This window comes from Talpa occidentalis, unplaced genomic scaffold (genome assembly GCF_014898055.3).
Source record: "Talpa occidentalis isolate TD23 unplaced genomic scaffold, MPIMG_talOcc4v2.1 talOcc4.6, whole genome shotgun sequence".
Classification (NCBI taxonomy): Eukaryota; Metazoa; Chordata; class Mammalia; order Eulipotyphla; family Talpidae; genus Talpa; species Talpa occidentalis.
This window is the reverse complement of record NW_023604972.1, coordinates 112,079,076-112,102,483: the sequence shown is the minus strand read 5'-3', so window position 1 is coordinate 112,102,483 and position 23,408 is coordinate 112,079,076. Positions and strand designations below refer to the sequence as shown.

General features: G+C 36.7%; 1 protein-coding gene across 1 annotated transcript in view; it reads left to right on the top strand.

The window, feature by feature from the left end:
* Positions 1 to 23,408, top strand: part of MTREX (Mtr4 exosome RNA helicase) — a 76,268-nt gene that overhangs the window by 26,936 nt on the left and 25,924 nt on the right. Inside the window, exons 13-17 of the mRNA XM_037530800.1 lie at positions 1,516 to 1,626; positions 3,595 to 3,696; positions 5,486 to 5,611; positions 18,147 to 18,297; positions 20,918 to 21,090. Of these exons, the coding sequence (XP_037386697.1) occupies positions 1,516 to 1,626; positions 3,595 to 3,696; positions 5,486 to 5,611; positions 18,147 to 18,297; positions 20,918 to 21,090 (663 nt within the window). The remainder of the gene's footprint in view (positions 1 to 1,515; positions 1,627 to 3,594; positions 3,697 to 5,485; positions 5,612 to 18,146; positions 18,298 to 20,917; positions 21,091 to 23,408) is intronic.

The following is a 23,408-nucleotide window of genomic DNA, read 5'->3' as shown; positions in this document are numbered from 1 at the left end:
TGTTAATAAGAATGAAGTCTTGAATAATTGTTTTAAGATTAAATACATACTTAAATATGCCTTATAGTTGTTTCTTACTGTTTGAGATAGCCAGTATATTTTTATTTTTGTGGAATTTTTTTTATTGTGATAGCATTGTGTTTTGTTTTTTGAAGATTTATTTATACACAAACCGGTGTATAGGCCAGATGTGCAGGAGGGTGAGAGGATTTACTAGAGACAGAGCGGGGAACAGAACAGCCAGACTGACGAAATACACTACTGAGGGGAGCAGCAGGCAAGACAGGAGAGGTCTACTATGCCATGTGTGTTTCTCCCTGGCTGGCTGGGATCAAACCCGCGCTGCAGAGGCTGCAGACAGCTTCACAGTGCGGCACTCAACCGCCTGCACCACCAGGGAGGCCCTGTGATAGCATTGTTTTGCAATACTATTATGTATGTGATTGGGATACAGGATCTCATCTCTTCCGATGTATGTTACCACACCCAACCACAAAGTCAGTCATAATCTTCTACCATAGTCCATGGGCCTCTCACTCCCCTTTGTTTCACATCTCATTTCTCTCTCTGATGGCCTCAATTCTACAGTCAGATTTCTTGGGTTTGTTTGGTTTAGTTTTGTCTCTTCCTTTGTTTAATTTCTCTGTATTCCGTATATGAGTAAAATTATCTGGTATTTGTCTTTCTTCTGACTTACCTTGCTTAGCATAATTCCTTCCATTTCCATACATGTTGTCCCAAATGGCAATATTTTATCTTTTTGATAGCTGAGTAGTATCCCATTTTCTTATTCTACTTGTGTGGTTAGTTAGGTTGTTTCCATACTTTGGTGATTGTCAGTAATGCTATAATGTACATAGGATACATCCGTCCCTTCGAATTAGTATTTTTGAATTCTTTGGATAGATTGGTAGACATGGAATTGTTAAATTATATTCTATATCTATTTTTAATAATTTGAGAAACTTCCATACTATTTATCCTGGGGGTTGGGTCAATCAGTATGCCCTCTAATAGTATACAAGGATTCCTCCTCCTTCATACTCAACACTTACTGTTTGTGGTCTTTTTGATACTGGTAATTCTCACAAGTGTGAGGTGGTATCTCATTGTGGTTTTGATTTTCTTTTGCCTGATGATTAGTGATGATGAGCATTTTTTATGTACCTGTTGTTTACCAGTATTTTTACTGTGAAGTTTTCTTTGTGCAGATAGTCTTTGTCCTTAGAACTTTTAAGTTTTTGGAAGATGAAGTGATGCTGAAAAATCTGAAAGAGTTCACAGAGCATTTATAAGATTTAAAGCATACTTTTTGTATTATAGACATCTAGGACCGAATTATATAATATTTTGTTTCATTTTTATGGAAATGAGGGTTTAGATTTTGCTTATTCTCAAAAGGTTTTATAGAATTTCTTTAAACTTTTTGCATTATATATCTTTCTTAATTTGGTTAACATTTTCAAATTTCCTTTTTCTTCCATCATTCTAAAATAAGCATTATTTCAATTATAGGTTGAACATGTGCTTCCTCTTTTGAAGCGAGGGATTGGTATTCATCATGGTGGTTTACTTCCTATTTTGAAAGAAACTATAGAAATTCTTTTTTCTGAGGGATTAATAAAGGTATGGTTTTATTTTTATTATGCTGTAAAATTATGTTGTATAAACAGTTTAAAGTGATCAAGAACACTATACAGCAGTTTTGTATGTCTTTTTAAATTAGGTAGTATGAGTGACATAGGTAATGAACTTGATTTTTATATCACATTAATGCTTTGTAAGCTTTTGGTTATAGGTAAAAAATCATTTGTTTCCTTTCAGAATCTGTAAGAAATGCTGATGCAATTGCATACAGCGACCTGAATTGATTATATAAGTGGGTTCCCTTTTAATATACAGATTAAAAGAGTTGGATTAGTTTAAGGATTGCTGGTTAGACTTAGGTTTTCTAACTTAAACCAAGGTGACTTAGTTTTAAGTTATGTTGATGTCTGTATCCAGAACTAGGACATTAAAAATGGGAAACAACTTCAAAATCATAAGATTATACATTACTCTCAAATTATTTTATGTTTAAAACTCAGATTAGGTTTTGACCATTAGCACCTCAGCCCTAAGTTGAATATTTAAAAGAAATTTACTAACACTAAAGAACATCTCTGTGGTAGAATTGGTTTCTATTTATACAACAATAGGTAAGGCCCTATTGTTGTTCCCTTCTGGATTGTGTATTTTGTTAAGTAGCATTTTTAAAAGAATCTTCTGAAAACACATAAGTGATACTTGTTGGTTGTGAAATTATAATAGAACAATTGTAAATAAAGTAAAAAATGAAAGACCGTCATTCTTCCTTACTTGCCAGAAATACCCACTCATATCCTTACAAATAATACATGACTTCTTTTTAAAACTAAAAAGAGATTATACTACCTATATTGTCCAGTTTTGTCATGTGTATGACTCTTCTTTTTAGCAGATGAATAGCATTCTATTGAATTGGTGAAATCAAGTATTTTTATGTTTTTCCTTATTGATGAAAAATTATTTAGTAGTACTTCAGTGACTTTACTTGTATTGTCTTTTTTTTTTCTTTTTTTTTAAAGATTTATTTATACAAGCATTGGGTACAGTCAGAGGCGTGGGAGGGTGAGAGAATTCACCAGAGCCAGAGCGGAGAGTAGAACTGGCAGAGTGACGAAGTACACTGCTGAGGGGAGCAGCGGGCGGCAGGAGAGGTCTGCGCGCCATGTGGGACCCTCGCAGGCGGCCGGGGATCGAACCGGTGCTGCAGAGGCTGCGGGCAGCTTCGCAACCCAGCGCTCAACCCCTGCGCCACTGGGGAGGCCCTACTTGTATTGTCTTTATGAACTTAACCACACACAGCTTTTTTGTGTGATAAAATTTTTTTTTTTTTAAATATTTATTTATTTACAAGCACTGGGTACAGTCAGAAGTGTGGGAGGGTGAGAGAATTCACCAGAGCCAGAGCGGGGAGCAGAGCAGGCAGACTGACGAAGTACACTGCTAAGGGGAGCAGCGGGCGGCAGGAGAGGTCTGCGAACCATGTGGGACCCTCCTCCGGTGGCGAGGAGAGCAGCCGGGGATTGAATCGGCTGCAGAGGCTGCAGGCAGCTTCGCAACCCAGCGCTCAACTGCTGTGCCACTGGGGAGGCCCGATAAAATTTTTGTTAGTAAATTTAGAAGCCATAAAGAGTTGCTAATTCTGATCTTCCCTCAGTGATTCTAAATGCAAAGTGATCTTCAGTATAGCTGCACTGTCACAGAAGAAGTCATTAAGTGTGACTGTTTTAGAAAAACATTCTCCAGCCTAATGCTTTATCTGTTAGACTAGAAGAATTCTGACAGAATTTTAAGAAAAAATTTCCCTGAGTTAAAAAAATGGGATGCAAGGAACAGTCAATATTATTTAATATTTTTAATATGTAAGAAAAAAAACTGAAACATCTGGGAATAGCATGTGTTATCTTTGCACTGTCTCATTAACAACTGATTTTTAATAAAATGTTTCTTTTACACATGGAAATTATAAAACTTTTTTCATCTTAATTGTATGATTCATCATTTATTTAGGCCTTGTTTGCCACAGAGACTTTTGCGATGGGAATTAACATGCCAGCTAGAACTGTTTTATTTACAAATGCTCGAAAATTTGATGGGAAAGATTTCCGATGGGTAAGTAAAATAATTCGTATATTTAAATATAGATCTTTGTTTTGTTTGTGGTGATTTTAGCTCATGTAATCTCTTGTCTTATTCATTTCTAAATTCTGAGCTAATATAACAACTTTATCCACATTAAATTTCAGATTCTTTACATTTCTATCCTTAGTCAAAAAAAGCAAAACAAAACTTTATGTGAGAGTTTGGTGATGAGGGATAAGTGTGAATGATTTGTGAATGCTTTAAAATGGTTAAGATATATCTAGAATTTTCATTTCTTACAGTTTAAGGTATTTAAAACAACTCTACTACACTGTCTGCAATTTCAACTCACTGTTTTCCCTTGTAGGTTTAAAGTGGAGGTTTTAACGGGTTTGCACATAGTATCTTTATCTTCTAAGGCAGAGGAAAATAGAATGTGAGGAACATGGGTGAAGCAGTAACTTATGATAAAAAGTAAATCCTTAATCCAGAGGCAAATAGCCCACTTGGTACATATTTACCAAACTTAAACTAAAGGCCTAGAGCTATTGTCAGTACTGGGAATGCTAAAATTAAAAAACAAAACAATCCCTATTCTTAAGGGAAAAAAAAACAAGGTAAGTTTCAGGAGAAAGTTGAAAACATTGCAAAAAAATATTTTATTACAGAAGTTCTAAGAATATGTACAGGAAGGATTACATATAGCAAAAGGAGTGTATATCAAGAGAAAACAGTCTTTAAACTGAGCAACAACTACAGATAGATATTTCCACCAGGCAGAGTTTCACAGAAGCAAAGAGCATGTTGAAAAAAAGATTTGTAGTTTGAGTACCCAGTGTAAACCAAAGGCTAACATAATCTGACATTGGCGAAAATATGTAAGAGTCAGCTATTCCTTTACTGAACAATGTATCCCTGAAACTAGAGATTCTTTTTTTTTTTTTTAAAGATTTATTTATTTATGCATACAAGAACTAGGGTACAGGCCAGAGGTGTGGGGGTGAGAGGATTCACCAGAGACAGAGTGGGGAACAGAACAGGCAGATCGACCTAAGTACACTGCTGAGGGGAGCAGCGGGCGAGCCAGGAGAGGTCTGCTGCGCCGTGTGGGTTGCTCCTGGCTTTCTGGGAAATCGAACTCTGCTGCAGAGGCTGTGGACAGCTTCATAGGCTGCGGCTTAACCCCTTGCGCCATCAGGGAGGCTAAAACAAGAGATTCTTTTCTGCTTAGAGAAGTTTGTCAGTAGTTTCTAATCATCAAAACACTGAAATGTACATACACAATGGTAGAATTAAAAGGCAAAGCATTTTTCTGGATTTGTTTTATTTAAAACTGTATTAAATGCTATTCAGAAGAGAAATTTAAATATGGTGAGGAAATGTCATTTTCCTATAGAAATTTTTACATAAGCTTCAAAATTTTCTGTAACTTGAAACATTTTTATATTTAAAGAAGACTGACTCACATAGAAAACTTCCCCAGACTACCTAGCTCAAAGATTTTTTTTTTATGGCAATGAATTAGCCAATATTTCCTTAGAGTGATTTCTGACGATAATTTCTAATCATCAAAATCACCACCATCAAAAATCACCAAAAGCAATACATGTGGTCATTTTACAGCTCAATTTTAGTTTCATAACATTATTTTTCAATGTTTTGCATTTTTGTGTTTTTACTTACATGTTCCTAAATATTCATGGCCTTAATCATGTTTTCTTCGAATATGTAACTTATGCTGTGTATTTTGTGAGAAAAATTTAAACTTTTTAAACCAGGTTTTCTTATAAACTCCAAATATCTAATTTTACTCTTTCAGATTTCCTCTGGTGAATACATTCAGATGTCTGGTCGTGCAGGAAGGAGGGGGATGGATGATAGAGGAATTGTAATTCTTATGGTGGATGAAAAGATGAGTCCAACAATTGGAAAACAACTACTTAAGGTAACTGAATTAAGATTTTATAATTTCACCAGGAATTTGAAAAACATTTCAGGAGCCACTTCAAATTTAATTAGTTGTGTCAATTCAGATTATTTTCTAAATAGACCTGAAAAGATGGATAATTTAATAAACTTTCTGGACTTGGGAAAGAAGAGGGTAAATGCCCAAAATGCTGGTATTTTGTGCACTACTTTCTGTTTTAATGAAAAGCAACTTATAACATGGAGTGAGTTAAAAATCCTCAAAGAAGGCAAAAATGTTTACTTTGCCCTCTAAATTTAAGATACCTCTTTGTGCCCCCTCCACTGTAGAACTATCTATGCCCAGTTGTTGTTCAATTTAAGGCCTATGAATCCTTCTCTGACCCTTTATGTACAAGCAAATGCTTTTTTGCTATGCTTAATCTTTCCACTGATCACTCTGCCTGTCAGATTTAGGAATTGGGCCACACATAGGTTTATCTTTGCAAGCCCAAAAAACTTGATAACTTATGACTTACCTTTATAATTCAACTTTTGATAGCTTACAAATATTCCAGTAATTTAAAATTTTAGGATTTATTTCAAATTAACCTATTCATTTTGCTTGCTTAGTTTTTGTATTGCCTAAGATTTTTATTTCTTTTGTTTTGAAAAACTTCTCAAATAAGTTTGACCTGGTTGCTTCCTTCTCCTCCATGTAGTAAGTTATTTTACAAATCCCTAGAGAAACTGTTATAACATGGAAACTTAACATTAATTAAAAACATAGGAATGACTGCAAGCTCATTAACTACTGAAAATAAAACTTCAAAACATGTTAAGATATATATATAGATCAGTATCTCTCTGAAACAGATTGTGCTCAACTTTTAAGACTTGGGAACTGCATGGTGAATTTGCAGTGTGATTGTGGGAAGCCTAGTGTGCTGAAGCAAAAAATAGGTAAGGTATGTTATATGAGTGCTGATGGAACTTGTCTGTGCACATTCATGGTGATCATATGGTTTCTTATTTTCAGTTTTAAAGGTTAACACTTGGGAACCTATTTTTTTTTTTTTTTTTTTTTTTTTATTTTTATTTTTTTTTTAAATAATAAATTTTATTGTTGTATTCCCCATACAATTGCAGCCCCCCCATTCTGACCCCAATCCCTCCCCTCCCGCCCCCACCCCCCTAAAAGTGTCTCTGGTTCATAGTTTTTTGTTGATTTTGATTTTCACTTTCTTATAGTTATTCGTTTTCCTGGTCCCTTATTTAAGTTTTCTAGATTCCTGCTATGAGTGAGACCATCCGGTATTTTTCTTTTTCTTTTTGGCTTATTTCGCTGAGCATGATCCCTTCCAGCGCCATCCATGTTGCTGCAAATTGCATGTGTTTATCTTTTTTGAATGCTGAGTAATATTCCATGGTATATATGGACCACATCTTCTTGATCCAGTCATCTATTTTTGGGCATTTGGGCTGTTTCCAAAGCTTAGCTATTGTAAACAGTGCTGCTATAAACATAGGGGTGCAGGTGTTCTTTGGAATTGATGTTTCTGTGTCCTTTGGGTAAATACCTAGGAGTGGAATTGCTGGATCATATGGAAGCTCTATGTTTAGTAGGTCCAGAAATCTCCACACAGCTTTCCACAGTGGTTGGACCAGTTTGCACTCCCACCAACAGTGTAGAAGAGTTCCTTTTTCTCCACACCCTCGCCAGCATTTGTTGTTGCTAGTTTTTTTAATATGTGCCATTCTCACTGGTGTAAGATGGTATCTCATGGTAGTTTTGATTTGCATTTCCCTGATGGCAAGTGATGTTGAACATTTTTTCATATGCCTGTTGGCCATTTGCATTTCCTCTTCAGAGAAGTTTCTTTTTAGCTCTTCTGCCCATTTTTTGACTGGATTATTTTCTTTGTTGTTGTTGAGTCTCATCAGCTCTTTGCAGATTTTTGTGATCAGTCCTTTATCATTAGTGTTGGGTGCAAAAATGTTCTCCCAGTTGGTGGGGTTTCTCTTTGTTTTTGTTATTGTCTCTTTTGCTGTGCAGAAGCTCTTTAATTTGATGTAGTCCCAGCTGTTTATCTTTGCCTTCACTATCACTGCTTTGGGTGATGTGTTTGTAAAGATGTCTTTGATGTGCAAATCACGTAGTGTTTCGCCTATATTTCCTTCTATATATTTTATGGTTTCAGGTCTTATGTCTAGTTCTTTAATCCATTTTGAGTTGATTTTTGTGTATGGTGTGAGGTAGTGGTCAAGCTTCATTCTTTTGCATGTAGCGACCCAGTTTTCCCAGCACCATTTATTGAACAAACTTTCTTTGCTCCAATGCATAGTCTTTGCTCCTTTGTCAAAGATTAGTTGACCATAAATCTGTGGGTTTATTTCTGGATTTTCTATTCGATTCCATTGGTCTGTATGTCTGTTCTTGTTCCAATACCATGCAGTTTTGATGATTATGGCTTTGTAGTAGAGTTTGAAGTCTGGGAGTGTAATGCCTCCATTCCCTTCTTTTTTTTTCAGGAGAGCTTTGGCTATTCGGGGTTTTTTGTGATTCCATATGAATTTCATCAATAATTGTTCTATTTCTTTGAAGAATGACATTGAAATTTTGATTGGAATAGTGTTGAATCTGTATATTGCTTTTGGAAGGATGGCCATTTTAATAATGTTTATTCTTCCAATCCACGAGCAGGGGATGTCTCTCCATTTCTTTGTGTCTTCTTCTATTTCTTTTAACAGTGTTTTATAGTTTTCTTTGTATAGGTCCTTTACCTCTTTTGTTAGATTGATTCCCAAATATTTGATTTTTTTTGTTTCAATAACAAAAGGGATGGTTTTTTTGATTTCTTCTTCTTCAGATTTATTGTTTGTGTATAGGAAGGCTACTGACTTTTGCGTGTTGATTTTGTATCCTGCCACTTTACTGAACTGATTGATGAGTTGAATTAGCTTTTCTGTGGAGTTTTTGGGGTTCTCTATGTATAATATCATATCATCTGCAAATAGTGATAGTTTGACTTCTTCTTTTCCTATTTGGATTCCTTGGATGTCTTTCTCTTGTCTTATTGCCCTGGCTAGGACTTCCAGTATTATATTGAAAAGCAGTGGTGAGAGTGGACATCCTTGTCTTGTTCCAGATCTTAATGGAATTGCTTTCAGCTTTTCACCATTGAGAATGATACTGGCTGTTGGCTTGTCATAGATGGCCTTTATGATGTTGAGGTATGTTCCTTGTATCCCAAGAATTTCAAGGGCTTTTATCATGAATGGGTGTTGCACTTTGTCAAAAGCTTTCTCAGCATCTATTGATATTATCATATGGTTTTTATATTTCTTTTTGTTGATGTGTTGGATAACGTTGATTGATTTTCGGATGTTAAACCATCCTTGTGCCCCTGGAATGAATCCTACTTGGTCGTGGTGAATTATCTTATGGATACATTGTTGGATTCTGATGGCTAAAATTTTATTGAGGATTTTTGCATCAGTGTTCATTAGGGAGATTGGCCTGTAGTTTTCCTTTTTTGTGTTGTCCTTGTTCGGTTTTGGTATTAGTGTAATGTTGGCTTCATAGAACGTGTTTGGTATTGTCCCTTCCTTCTCAATTTTTTGGAAGAGTTTGTGAAGGATAGGCACTAATTCGTCTCTGAATGTTTGGTAGAATTCATTTGTAAATCCATCAGGTCCTGGGCTTTTGTTTTGGGGAGGTTTTTAATTACCATTTCAATTTCGCTAATTGTAATTGGTCTGTTTAGGTGTTCTATTTCTTCTTTATCTAGCTTTGGGTGATTGTAGAGTTGTAGGAATTTGTCCATCTCCTCTAGATTGTTAAACTTGTTTCCATATAACTGTTCATAGTAGTTACTGATTATTCTTTTGATTTCTGCTGTGTCCGTTGTGATTTCTCCTCTCTCATTGATGATCCTGTTTATTTGTGCTTTCTCCCTTTTTTCCTTTGTGAGCCTGGCTAGGGGTTTGTCTATTTTATTTATTTTTTCAAAGAACCAGCTCTTGGTTTCATTGATCTTTTGGATTGTTTTTTTAGTTTCAATTTCATTTATTTCTGCTTTGGTTTTTATTATTTCTTTTCTTCTACTGGTTTTGGGGTTTTTTTGTTGTTCTTTTTCTAGATCTTTGAGCTTCGAAATTAGGTTGTTTCTTTGAGTTCTTTCTTGTTTCTTGATGTGAGCTTCTATTGCTATATATTTTCCTCTTATTACTGCTTTTGCTGCATCCCATACATTTAGGATATTGGTGTCCTCCTTGTCGTTCAATTCAAAAAATTTTTTAATTTCCTCTTTGATCTCCTCATTAGTCCAGTGGTCTTCCAGTAGTGTGGTTTTTAATCTCCATGAGGTAGGAAAGTTCCTTGCCTTCTTTTTATGGTTTATTTCTAGTTTGATGCCTTCATGGTCAGAAAAGATGGTTGATATGATTTTAATCTTGGTGTATCTGTTGATGTTTGTCTTGTGCCCCAGTATGTGATCGATCCTGGAGAATGATCCGTGTGCGCTTGAGAAAAATGTGTACTCCGTTTTTTTGGGGTTTAGTGTTCTATAGATGTCTGTTAAGCCCAATTGCTCTAGGTCCTTATTTAGAGCTTTGGTTTCTTTACTTATTTTTTGTCTTGTTGATCTATCCATTGTTGATAGTGGTGTGTTGAAGTCTCCCACTACGTATGTGTTTTCTCTGATGTCTGTTTTCAGAGAGGACAACAGTTGTCTGATATATTTTGGTGCTCCTTCGTTTGGTGCATATATGTTAATGAGTGTTATTTCTTCTTGAAATATTGTCCCCTTGATCATAATGTAGTGACCATTGGGGTCTCTTTTTATCTTTTTGAGTTTGAAATCTGTTTTATCTGATATAAGTATAGCTGTTCCTGCTTTCTTTTTTGGCCCATTTGCTTGTAGGATTGTTTTCCATCCTTTAACTTTGAGCCTATTTTTATCTTTTGTAGCTAAATGTGTTTCCTGTAGACAGCAAAAGGTTGGGTTTTGTTTCTTAATCCAGGCTGCAACTCTGTGTCTTTTTATTGAAGAGTTTAGTCCATTTACATTTAGAGTTAATATTGATATGTTAACATCTGTATTTGCCATTGTGTTTGTCTTTCCTTTGATTTTATTTATTTATTCTTTTAATAACTTTTTTTTTTTTTTTTGGCCTTCTTTCATTGTTATTCGTCCCTCTGAGGTTCTGGCTTTAGGACTCCTTGTAGTATTTTTTGGAGTGGGGTTTAGTTGCAATGAAATTCCGGAGTTTCTGTTTGTCTGGGAAGGTCCATATTCTTTCTTCAAAGAGGAAGGAGAGCTTTGCGGGATAGAGTATTCTTGGTTGGCATCTGTTTTCTTGGAGTCTGTTGACTATGTCCCTCCACTCTCTCCTTGCCCGTAGTGTTTCTTCGGAGAAGTCTGATGTCAGCCTGATTGGCTTTCCTTTGAATGTTATCTGTTTCTTCCCTCTTGCCAGCTTCATTATTTTTTCCTTGTCCTGGATTCTTGGGAGCTTTACTATTATGTGTCTTGCTGTATTTTTTCTTTCGTCGTGGAAGTTTGGTGTTCTTCTTGCTTCTTGTATATCAAATTTCAGCTCCTTCTTCTCATTTGGGAAGTTCTCTTCAATTATCTCTTTGAATATTTTCTCTGTTCCTACTTCTCTCTCCTCTCCTTCTGGTATTCCTATAACTCTTATATTTCCTTTCCTCATGGAGTCAGATAGTTCCCGAAGTCTTTCTTCATTCTTTTTACTTCGTACTTCTCTTTCCTTTTCTGTTTTGGTTCTTTTTATTTCTGTGTCTTCAAGAGCACTTATTCGTTCTTCCATTTCATCAATTCTGCTTTCATTGCTTTTCCCAGAATTCTTTAGTTCTTCCACTAATTCTTTGATCTCCTGCATTTCTTTTACTTCCCTCTTTAGGGACTCAATTTCATTCTTCTGATCGTTGATTATTTTCCCTTATCATTGTTTTCCTTTATGACTTCTGTCAGTTTTTTAATCACGGCAATTTTAAATTCTCTTTCTGGAAGGCTCAGAAGTTCTTCCAAGTTACTGTCGTTGCCATCTGAGGGCTGGTTTTCTTTTTGTGGTGTGCTTTTTTTCTGGAGAGTTGCTAGGTTGCGTGTGGTTCTTCTCCTCCCTACTGTCTGTTTTCTAATTTGCCGTATGCGTTGGGACACTGTGTAGTTGGGACTGGCCGGCATCTTGGGTGAGCTTCTCTGCTCCCCTCTGGTTCCTCCAGGAGTCATCTGTCAGTTTCAAGCAGTCTTTATTGGAGAAAGGTCCCTGTCCTAAAATGTCGATGTGGGGACACACTCCCCTGTGCGCCTGGTCTGCCCCGGCGGTGGGTTCCTGCTCCCCCACTGGGCTTGGACTGCAGGCCAGAGGGGGTCTGGCGTGGGCGAACTTCCCCCGCTCACCTCTGGCTCCTGAGGAAGCCTTCTGCAGGTAGTCTTTACTGAAGAAATGTCCCTGTTCTAAAATGGTGATGTGGGACACACTCCCTGCGCGTAAGGTGTCAGGCACACTCTTCTGCGTGCCTGGTCTGCCCCGGCTGTGGGCGCTCGCTCCCCCTGTGGGCTCAGACTACTGGTCGGAAGGGGCCAGGCGTGGGCTAACTCCCCAGCTGGCCACTATCTCCTTCAGGAGCCTGTGCTGGCTTCCAGTCGCTAGGTGGCGCCAGAGATCTCTCCTGGAGCCCTTGGGGAGCTGATTTTCCACCCCGTGGGACAGGGAGCAGAGCGGGGATGGTAGGGTACACCTCAACGGCTTTGGGGTGCTGTGTCTGCCTTGTGCCCCACCGTCGTGCGAAACCCACGCCCCTAATTTCGTGCCCCGGGTCTCAGTTCCAAAGCCCTCAGTTCCAGGACGCGGGCTGTAGCCCAGATCAGTGGCGCGGGAATGGCGCCTTTTGAATCCCGCTCCCCTGCCTGGGCGCCTGGTTCCTGCTCACTCCGGGAGGGCCTCCGCGCGTCTCCCCGCAAGCCTAGGTCGTCTCCCGGCAAGCCTAGGTCGCAGGCGCGGGGACCTGGGCAGCTGCGATCCGATCCGCGCAATCCGCGCCGCTTTCCCCGCGCAATCCCGCTCCGCGTCTGTTTTTCCGGCGCGCCGCTTCCGCGCAGGCTTACCGGGCGGCCGGGGCTGTGTGCTGGGGCTGGGCTCCTCCTGGGCGGGGCTCTCTGCAATGGCGCCCGGAGCTCACCTCCGCGGAGGATCCTGCGGTGGTTCTCCACAGCTCCCGTTCACAGGGTGTGGTGGCTGCAATAGTTCCTTTCCACTCACAGTCCCGCTTGCTGCGTCCTTTGTTCTTGTTGGCCGTTTTAGTTTGTCGTTTTCCTCCTCTCTGCGGGTCAGAGAGTGCCGCCTCTGTGGGCGGGGGAGGGGAGCAGGGTTCTGCGCTTCCCTGCCTTCTGGTCCTCTTTTATGGCAACTCTTGGGAACCTATTTTTAAGTGTCCATGTAACTTTAGTTCTTCATGTAAGAAAAATGATACAAAACTAGAAATTTGTTTACTTTTTCCTTTAAATTATGCAATAAATAAGCACTGTTTTTCTTTCCTTGTACTCTATGTATGGAAAGAATTGAACCAGGTTGCCAGACCGGAAGAGGATTATCTTAATCACAGCACTTGGTTTCTTTAATGTAGGTTTTTCATACTTGATATCTCTGGGTTTTTACCCTATAAATGTAAAAATCTGTCATTTTTCATTTTGTTAATTTTTAAAAAATATTTACTGTGGAAAGAACACTTTACTTGGAATCTAACATTTTTTAAATGTAAAAATGTTATTGACTGTAGGTGCAATATTGTACAGTAAATAGCTTGAGCATATTTATCTTGCTTGACTGAAACATTATGCCATTAATTGATTAGTTTTTTCCCTTCCGTCTTTGGTGACCACCATTTCACCCTTTGGATTTATGAATTTGACTATTGGATATAAATGGAGTCATGCATGTTTACCTTTCTGTGACTGACTTATCTCACTTAGCATAATGTTCTCAAAGTTTATCCATGTTTTCAGATACAGCAGTATTTTCTTCTTAAGGTTTAATTTCATCCCATTGGGTATGTCCCTTAAACATCCCTTAACAGTGTTTTGGTCAGTGACAGACTGCATGTATATCGTGGTGACCCCCAGTAGGCTATGCCAAATAACTTAGGTGTGTAATAGGCTATACCATTTAGGTTTATAATTATACTCCATAATGTTCACCCAGTGACAAAATTGCCTAATGGACAAATTTTGATATTTGATATTTCATTGATATGATAATTATATACCACGTTTCCTTTATCCTTTCATTTGTCTGTCCATAAACATTTAGGTTATCTCCATTTCTCGGTTATTGTGAATAATATTGCACCAAACATAGTGCTAATATCTGTTTGAGACCTGTTGATTTTAATTCTTTTAGGTAAATATTCAGAAGTTGGCTTGATAGATTATATACGGTAATTCTATTTTGAAAATATTGAAGTGCCTGTGTTCCTAGGATTGCACCATTTTGCATTACCATTGTCTATCATTTTCAAATTAACTTTAAAACATAACTTTGAAATGTAAATCACCTAAGTACAATTTACCATTTTTGTGGTTTTTAATCCATCTGCAGTTCTTTTCCCTTTACCACCATCAATTTTAGAAAATTTTCTTCAAGCCAAAAAGAAAATTGTATCCAGTAATAATGTTCTTCCTCTTCCCCCAAACCCTAGGCAAGTGAATAATGTACTTTGTGCCTATAGATTTATCTTTTCTGGACAGTTGATATAAATGGAATCATACAGTATGTCATCCTTTGTATCTGGCTTTCATTTAGCATAATGCTTTCATATTCATCCATATTTTACCATATATCAGTTTTTTTTTCCGTTAATACTCCTTTGTGTTAAAATGTGTTAATAACACATTTATTTATCCATTCATTATGAGCAGTTCAGTTTTTCCACTTTTTGGCTATTGTGAATAATGATGCTGTGAACATTTGTTCACAAGTTTTTGTGTTAGCATGTCTTTCTCTTGGATTTATACCTGTAAGTGGAATGGCTGGGTTATGTAGTAATTCTGTGTTTAAACTTTTGAGGACCCATCTGCCAGATTTTTTTCCTCAGCAGCTATACCATTTTATACTCCTACTAGCAATGTGTAAGGGTTCCAGTTTTTCTGCATTCTAGCCAATACTTACTATCTGTCCTTTTGATTTACAACAATCCTAGTGAATATGAAGTGATAATATTTCACACTGAATGCTGTAGAGTTTGCAAAGATATAGTTTCAGTTTATAATACTGTAGTTGTATTTACAGTATTTGTAAATATTTACAATATTTACAGTATTGTATTTACGTTGTCTACGTAGCTGTATTTCTAGGCACTTTTTTTTTTAATTGAGACTACCCTGCTACTTTTTTTGTGCCCTGGGATTTTTCATGTCATTTTACTATCATTAAAAGGATTTATATTATTCACTAACAGTAACTAAGAGAATGTTCAGTATATCTCAAGCACTGAAGTAATTGCTGTTATTATCCCCATTTTTATAAATAAGGCAGAGGTTAAATAATTTCCCTTTAAGTTGTATTTTTGTTAAATGGAAAATCCTCTTTTGAGTTCAGGCAGCCAGTCTGATTTCAGAGTCCATTTTCCTAACCACATGTGCTGCTGTTTCTCCATACCTCATGCAAATATATATTTTCATTATTGTCTCAAACAGACTTTGGCATGATAGCAGTTTACCTTTTAAATATACTTAATATAGCATATGAGCAAAACTTCATTATAATTTGCTCAAATGAAAAAATCAGGTAGAAAGTGTTTAACAGCCTTTTGGAAAGACTGGTGAATGTATCTTTTATTCAGTAGTAAAGACATATTTTACATTTGTCAGTAGAACCAGGAAAAAGATATGTATCAGTATAGTGCCTATATTTTCAAAAGAACATGGAAATAGCCCAATACTTGAAGTGAATATACTAGTTTTATTTTTAAAAAACTTTCTGTCATTTCTGAAATGATGAAATGAACTTTCTGGTTTCTTATAATACATAAAGTGCTAATTGTAGGAGACTGTACAGTCTGGTTGTAGTCAATTGTGTGTTCAACAATGAACCGCATTGTTATAATGGCTTAGGAAAACTAACTGATTTTGAAGAAACAAATGTTTTTGACCTTCCTCATTATTTTAAACTTCTTGGAAGCTGAGGAAGAACATACTTATTCTCTTAAGATCTGTTCTCTGTTGTACTCAAGAAAACTTCTTAAGGACTCTTTTTTTTAAAGATTTATTTATGCATATAAGAACTGGGGTACAGGCCAGAGGTGTGGGGGGTGAGAGAGGACTCACCATAGACAGTAGGGAACAGAACAGGGGGATTGACTGAAATACACTGGTGAGGAGGGCAGCGGGTGAGACAGGAGAGGTCTGCTGCGCCACGTGGGTTGCTCCCTGGCCAGCCAGGGATCGAACTTGTGCTGCAGAGGTTGTGGATAGCTTCATAGTGCTGTGCTTAATCCCTTGTGCCGCCAGGGAGAACCCTTTTAAGGACTTTTTATGAAGAAATGAGAAAAGCCCCATTGATCCGTTTTCTTTTATCTTCTTCTTTTACAGTTCAAAATGCAAAAATACTCAGGCAATTTTTTAAACTACTTGCCTGAATGAACCAAATACTCTAAACGTTGAGATAATTAGTAGAATACTATTCAGACGGTATTGTTGCAAAAGTTACCTTTTAAAAATTGATTAGGGCCTCCCCCGTGGCTCAGCGGTTGAGCGCTGGGTTGCGAAGCTGCACGCAGCCTCTGCAGCACCGGTTCGATCCCTGGCTGCTCCCCAGCCACCAGAGGAGGGTCCCACCTGGCGCGCAGACCTCTCCTGCCGCCCGCTGCCCCCTTCAGCAGTGTACTTCGGTCCTTCTGCCTGCTCTGCTCCCCTCTCTGGCTCTGGTGAATTCTCTCACCCTCCCGCGCTTCTGACTGTACCCAGTGCTTGTATAAATAAATAAAATAAATAAAAATAAGTGAATAAAAAAAAATAAAAATAAAAATTGATTAGTTTGACTCCACCTTAACATCTTGTCAGTAAGCAACTGTAGTAATCCTTCAGAGTTTGTCTAGAATGCAGCTAGTTTTAAATCTTTATTATTGACTGCCTGTATTGTTCCATTTAAATTTTGGGTGACCCTGTTTATTAGGCAATATGTTATTTAAGAATTTTATCAATTGGCTGATAAAATTAAATACATAAAAAGTTAGGAAATACCGATCAATATTGGAGGATTCCTATCATCTTAGTAAAATCAGTATTGAAAGGCAGGAATATAAAATAAGCTGCAGGTTAAACTTGCCCTTTGGGAGGACCTTAGCCCAGGGTTCTACATTATACCTCATGCCTGTTCAGTCTGGGGGAAGTCTGTCTCTTCATCTTTGTGAATCTATTTCTTATTTAAAATTGAGATAACACAGTCTATTTTGTTGTGACAATAAAGTGGGTTTTTTTGGTGTGAACTGAAAATAAACTTACATTATTACAGTAATTAGCACATGCTAGAACCTTAGTGGATGATGAACATTTTTATTTTTATTTAAATTTTTTTTTTTTTGATGAACATTTTTATATGAGTCTGTTTACTTAAATACATAGAACGGAAGGTAAACAACATCTACTGTTGGCCCTATTTTCATGTAAAGCCTATAAAAAATCTATTAGGTATTACTATATATCTCTAGGTTGGGTGCCTAGATTTGGGGGGTAGTTAAAGAATACTGTCATTTGAGACTTTGGTGAAAGCCCTGTTCCTTCTCCTCAGAAAATTCTATGTGTATGCATTTATAAGTCTGAATGCTGTAACATTTGCCCACAGACCAATTTAAGAGCCTCTAAGAGTATTTGTTTTGCTATGCCATTTAGAAATATGTAGCATACTTCAGGACCCGTCAGTATTTTAGCAGGTATCTTCCAAGAATTGGTCCTTCTTCTCTACAACTATGTAACCATTTTCATTCTGAAATAAATTAGTGTACTCTGTCAGCAAAGGCTGATTTGTGCTGTAATAACAGACCTAAATCTAAGTAGCTTATTTAAAGGCTGATGTGTCTTACCTGTTTAATGTAAGTTTATAGAGGAGTTTTTGCTCATCATTATTCTTTAGGGACTCATGCTCATGGAGAAACTACTACCTTGAATATTATCAGTCACTATGCAGAAGGATAGAGTGTTTCACACCAGCAATTAAATTTTTGGCCCAGAAGTTACACGTTACTACAACTTATGTTCGCCACTGTGGGGGCAGAAGGAAGGACACAGGAAGTGTAATCTGTCAGATGTCTAGAAGGCAGATAACTAATGTACTTGGCAAACAGTATTTTAACTACCACCATTCTACTTACTATTTTATTTTCCCAAAGAGCAAATATTTTATCACTTTGTCATTTTTTAAAGCACTAAAGGAAAGAACATGATAAATTTCTGTAGATTCTTCCTTAATAATAGATTAAATTATTAAACAAGTTAATATTTGTGTAAATTTCTTTGAGAAAACCTACAACGTTGTTTTTTTTTTTCTCTTAGGGTTCAGCTGATCCTCTAAATAGCGCTTTTCATTTGACATACAACATGGTTTTGAACCTGCTACGTGTGGAAGAAATTAACCCTGAGTACATGTTGGAAAAATCTTTCTATCAGTTTCAGCATTATAGAGCAATTCCAGGAGTAGTAGAGAGTAAGTATAAAATTACTTGCAAACGCATTGACCTTTTTTTTTCCCAGTAAGGTAAATCTTAGTCTTTACATAAAGTAAAATAACAACTTCAGTCTGCTAATTTTAACCAACTAGAACATTTTTTCCATCTCCACATCTTTTTTTGTTTTTTTGAGATAACAGATTTACAATATTGGTTTGGATAAAATAATATACTTGTGATACTTATAAAAATAGTACATAGTCTTTGTAAGGGGGAAAAGAAACCCAGGAAATGCATCAAAAATATAGAGGAAAACAATATTTACCATCTCACATAGACATCCACACAACCACTTAACACTTTGTAGCTCTTTCATCATCTTTTTTCTTTCTCATACATATATATGCCTTTTTCTTAAGATAAGATCAAATATGTTTCTGTAATAGTAATGGTGGTACTTATAATTGATGTCATTTGTTAAATACTCTGACTAACCTTGGTTAAATGTTTCATATTCATAAGGTTACTGATACTGACTTTTTGAAAGTGTAATTTTAAAAATCCTTTGACTATGTTATTTTTAATGACAGTATAAAATTCCCATTTTATAAATTGCTATGGTTTACTTAACAGTAAAGGCAAATTTAAGATACCATTCTATCATGGCTGTATAGGACACTTCTATTAAATTTTTATGTAGCCAAAAGTAAATGAAATATAATTATGTGCCTTTAAAAAAAAAATGAAAGCTTAGACTATCCAAGTGGGTTAACTTTTTTTTTTTTTTTTTTTTTTGTCCTTACTTGGATTCTTGATTCTAATTTTTTCTCTTTCCTTGAAATTTCAGGTCTTAATTAAGAGCAGTTTCTTCCTTACAAACCATAGAACTGGAAGGGAAGCATTAGCATCATTTTACTAATTGGGTGAAAAAAAGACTAAAGTTAAATCAGGATCTTAGGTTATATATTTGATTGCTTTCAAAATTGAGATTATAATCTTGGACTCCTGCTAAAATGTACCATTTTTATTAAAATGTGGATCTTCCCTTTTTTTTTTTTTTAACATTTTTTTATTTTATTTATACAAGAACCGGGGTACAGGCCAGATGCGTGGGAGGGTGAGAGGACTCACCAGAGACAGAGCAGGGAACAGAACAGACAGACTGACAAATACACTGCTGAGGGGAGTAGAGGGCGAGACAGGAGAGGTCTGCTGCGCCATGTGGGTTGCTCTGAGGCCGGTGGGGATCTAACAGGCACTGCAGAGGCTCTGGACAGCTTCACAGCACTGCTCTCAACCTCCTGTGCCACCAGAGAGGCCCTGGATCTTCTCTTTTTAATACAACAATTGTAATTTTTTCTGACTAGAAAAAATATATGGGTGAAAAAGGCAATTAAAAACTTGAGCTGACTGGTTTTGAGATTTATTTAATTTTTTACAAGCAGTGTTGCATTTTTTAACGTACCTTATTAAATTAATGACAAATACATTCATTAATTTCATGTGTATTTTATCCAAGTAAAAATAGTGTTTTTTCACAGTGGGTTGGAGATGTAATGGAATCAGTGAGAAAGGGAAGTCAGTACTAGATAAAAGAATTGGAGTAGGAAATGGCATCACCAATAGCTAGATTAAACGAAATGACAATTTGTGAAAGGGGCCTAGTGTTTTTGCTACTGACTGAGTGGAGGGATAACTGTGGTTGAATTGTCTCCAGTTTTAAAGACCTAATCCTGATGGCATTAACAAACTGGATTCTTCACTGAGAATTCAAGTGGCATATTACTTAGAAGGTCCAAAGTAGTGCTTTCCAGTAGAAATTTTTGTATAGTGGAAATATTCTATGTCTGTGCTATTCCGATACAGAAGCAGTTAGCCACAGACGGCTGTTAAGCATTGGAAATAGTGCTAGTGTGAGGAATAAATTTTTAATTTAATTTTATTTTAATAACTACAGATGACTGGTGTCTGGAAAGAACCAACATAGATCTTTTTTTTTTTTTTTAAAGATTTATCCATTTATGAATACCAGAGCAGGGGTACAGGCCAGAGGTGTGGGGGGTGAGAGGATTCACCAGAGACAGAGTGGGGAACAGAACAGGCAGATTGATCAAAGTACACTGCTGAGGGGAGCAGCAGGCGAGTCAGGAGAGGTCTGCTGCGCCATGTGGGCTGTGGGCTGCCCCCTGCCCGGTCAGGAATGAACTTGTGCTGCAGTGGCTGAGGATTGCTTCATAGGTTGCATCTTAACCCTTGCGCCACCAAGGAGGCCCACAACATAGATCATTTCTACCACTACATAAAGTTTTATGAGATACTACTCTATTGGACTGTGTGGATCTAGAATTGTCAGAGATGCCCTCATTATAAGAGAGAATTAATTCATCAGATACAACCACTGCCAATTCAGATCTACTTCCAGGATTCACAATTAGTGAGTGGAGAAATTCTAGGAAAATTTCTAAGGTTCTAGGTGAACCTTAAAGTAGAAGGGAGAACTGGACTATGTGTATTATGGACATCTGTGAAGCTCTTCCTCAAAACTTCTGATCGGTACAAACTGACCTTGTTCCTTTTGGACTAGGAAAAAAGGTATATCTTCAGTGTAATTTACATAAAGTATGTCATTTTTAGTATTGTACATGTGTTCTTTTACAGAGGTAAAGAACTCAGAACAACAGTACAATAAAATAGTAATACCAAATGAAGAAAGTGTCGTCATCTATTATAAGATTAGACAACAGCTTTCCAAATTGGGTAAAGAAATTGAAGAATATATTCACAAACCAAAATACTGTTTACCATTTCTACAACCGGGTCGTTTGGTGAAGGTGTGTTATTTTTTTCATAAAATATTTGGAAATTTTAGTATTTAATTTTTTTTTAATATTTTAATGTCTTTTCTTTGTAAAATGCTTCCTTTTATAGTAGTGATTCTGTATTATACTGTTTTATCTGTTTCATATGGCACTGATTAAAGGAGGGGTCTTGAAAAGACCTTTGTAGTCTTCATTGATTTTCTTTTGGGTTGATATAAAATAATTTTATAAGTAACATACACAATATTTCCAGTTATGAAATGTTAATTCTAAGTACTGGATGAATCATTGGCGATAAGAGTTCAGATAGTTTGAGAACAAGTACACTGTGTAGTTTTAATATTTGTTTATTGATGTAACTATGGCTTACAGCTGTATATGATTCAGAGGTAGAAGTTCACATCTCTTCAGATATGTTACCACTCTACATCTATCACCATATTATTTTAACATCTGTTTGCCATTTGAGAGATTCCCGATACTGCTATTCTGGAGGCTTATCAAATTTGCAGTAATTTTTTTTTCCTTTGGAATTGTTTTACTTAGGCTTAACAATGATTTTGACTTGGTTTCTTGGTTTTCCTGAGGTTTAAGAATACAACACTACTTCCTAGTTGTTGCTAAGTTCTATCAGGAGGCAAATAATATATGGTTATATCTCCATTTATTAGTTTATACATTTATTTTATTGAGGTTGTATTGCTTCACAAAACTGTGTATGATTTAGAAATTCACACCTCTTAAATGCACCCACCACCATAGTTCATTGGTCTGGTTGTGTCTCTGTTTGATGTTGATATATGTTGGTACGCATGTCTAACCCTCACACAATATATGTTAACCAGTGTTCTGCTGGTGAGAAGTTGTTCCTTCCAGCCTCCCATCATGTCTTTAGTGCTAGAGAGTACTTGCTAAATTCATAATGGGAAGACTTCATAGAGAGTTCTTAAACCTAGGTTTTAATAATAGGTAAAAATTAGCTATTAGAAAGGGAAAATTTTCTTAAAAATTTAAAAAATTTTAAAAATTGATAAAAGGCAATATTAGTTTCAGTTGTATAAAATAATTCAATATTTGCATATATTGTAAAATGATCACGTTAAGTCTAATTAACATTTGTTCCCATACATAACCATAAAAAAATTGTCTTGTGGTACTTTCAAGATATGTTTCCTTAACAACTTTCAGATATGAAGTACATCATATCCCCATGACTATTTTATAACTACAAGTTTATACCTTTTGACCTCCATTTTCCATTCTACATCCAGTACCACCCTCCTACCCTGCCTCCTGCTTCTGTAGTCACCAGTCTGTTCTCTGTGTATATAAGGTTGTTTGGGGTTTTTTTTTTTTTTTTTTTTTTGGGCAGCTGCTCAGATTCCACAGTTAAGTTAGAGCACAGCTGTTTCTTTTTTTTTTTGTTTTTTGTTTTGTTTATACAAGCACTGGGTACAGTCAGAAGCGCGGGAGGGTGAGAGAATTCACCAGAGCCAGAGCGGGGAGCAGAGCAGGCAGAAGGACTGAAGTACACTGCTGAGGGGAGCAGCGGGCGGCAGGAGAGGTCTGCGCGCCATGTGGGACCCACCTCCAGTGGCCAGGATCGAACCGGTGCCGCAGAGGCCGCGGGCAGCTTCACAACCCAGCGCTCAACCGCTGCGCCACCGGGGAGGCCCCACAGCTGTTTCTTTCTGTCTGATTTATTTCACTTAGCATAATGCCCTAACTGTCCATATTGTCACAAATGGCAGAATTTTCTTCCTTTTTATGGCTGAAGAATATTCCATTACACACACACACACACAATTTGTTATCCATTCATCCATTGAACATAAATTTCTTCCATATCTTGGCTATCATAAACAATGCTTCTGTGAACAAGAGAATACAGACAAATATTCTACTTAATGTTTTTGGTTGCCTTTGGATAAATACTGGAAGTGAAATTGCTGAACCATGCCATAGTTGTATTTTTATTTTTTTGAAAAACCATCATACTTTTTTTCCATATTGGTTCCACCAGTTTACTTTTGCACCAACAGTACACAAGGGTTCCCTTTTCCACATCCTCCCCAACACTTACTATTTTTTATTTTGAAAAATAGCTAGTTTGACAGATGAGAGGTGATAATGTGGTTTTGATTTGCATTTCCTGTGATTAGTGATGTTGAGAATCTTTCTATGTATCTGTTGACAGTCTGTATGTCTTTGGAAAAATACCTATTCAGATACTTGTTTTTGCTATTTTTTATGAGTTCACTATATTTTAGATACTAACCATTTATTCAATACATGATATGCAAATTTCTTATGTTGAGTAAGACACCTTT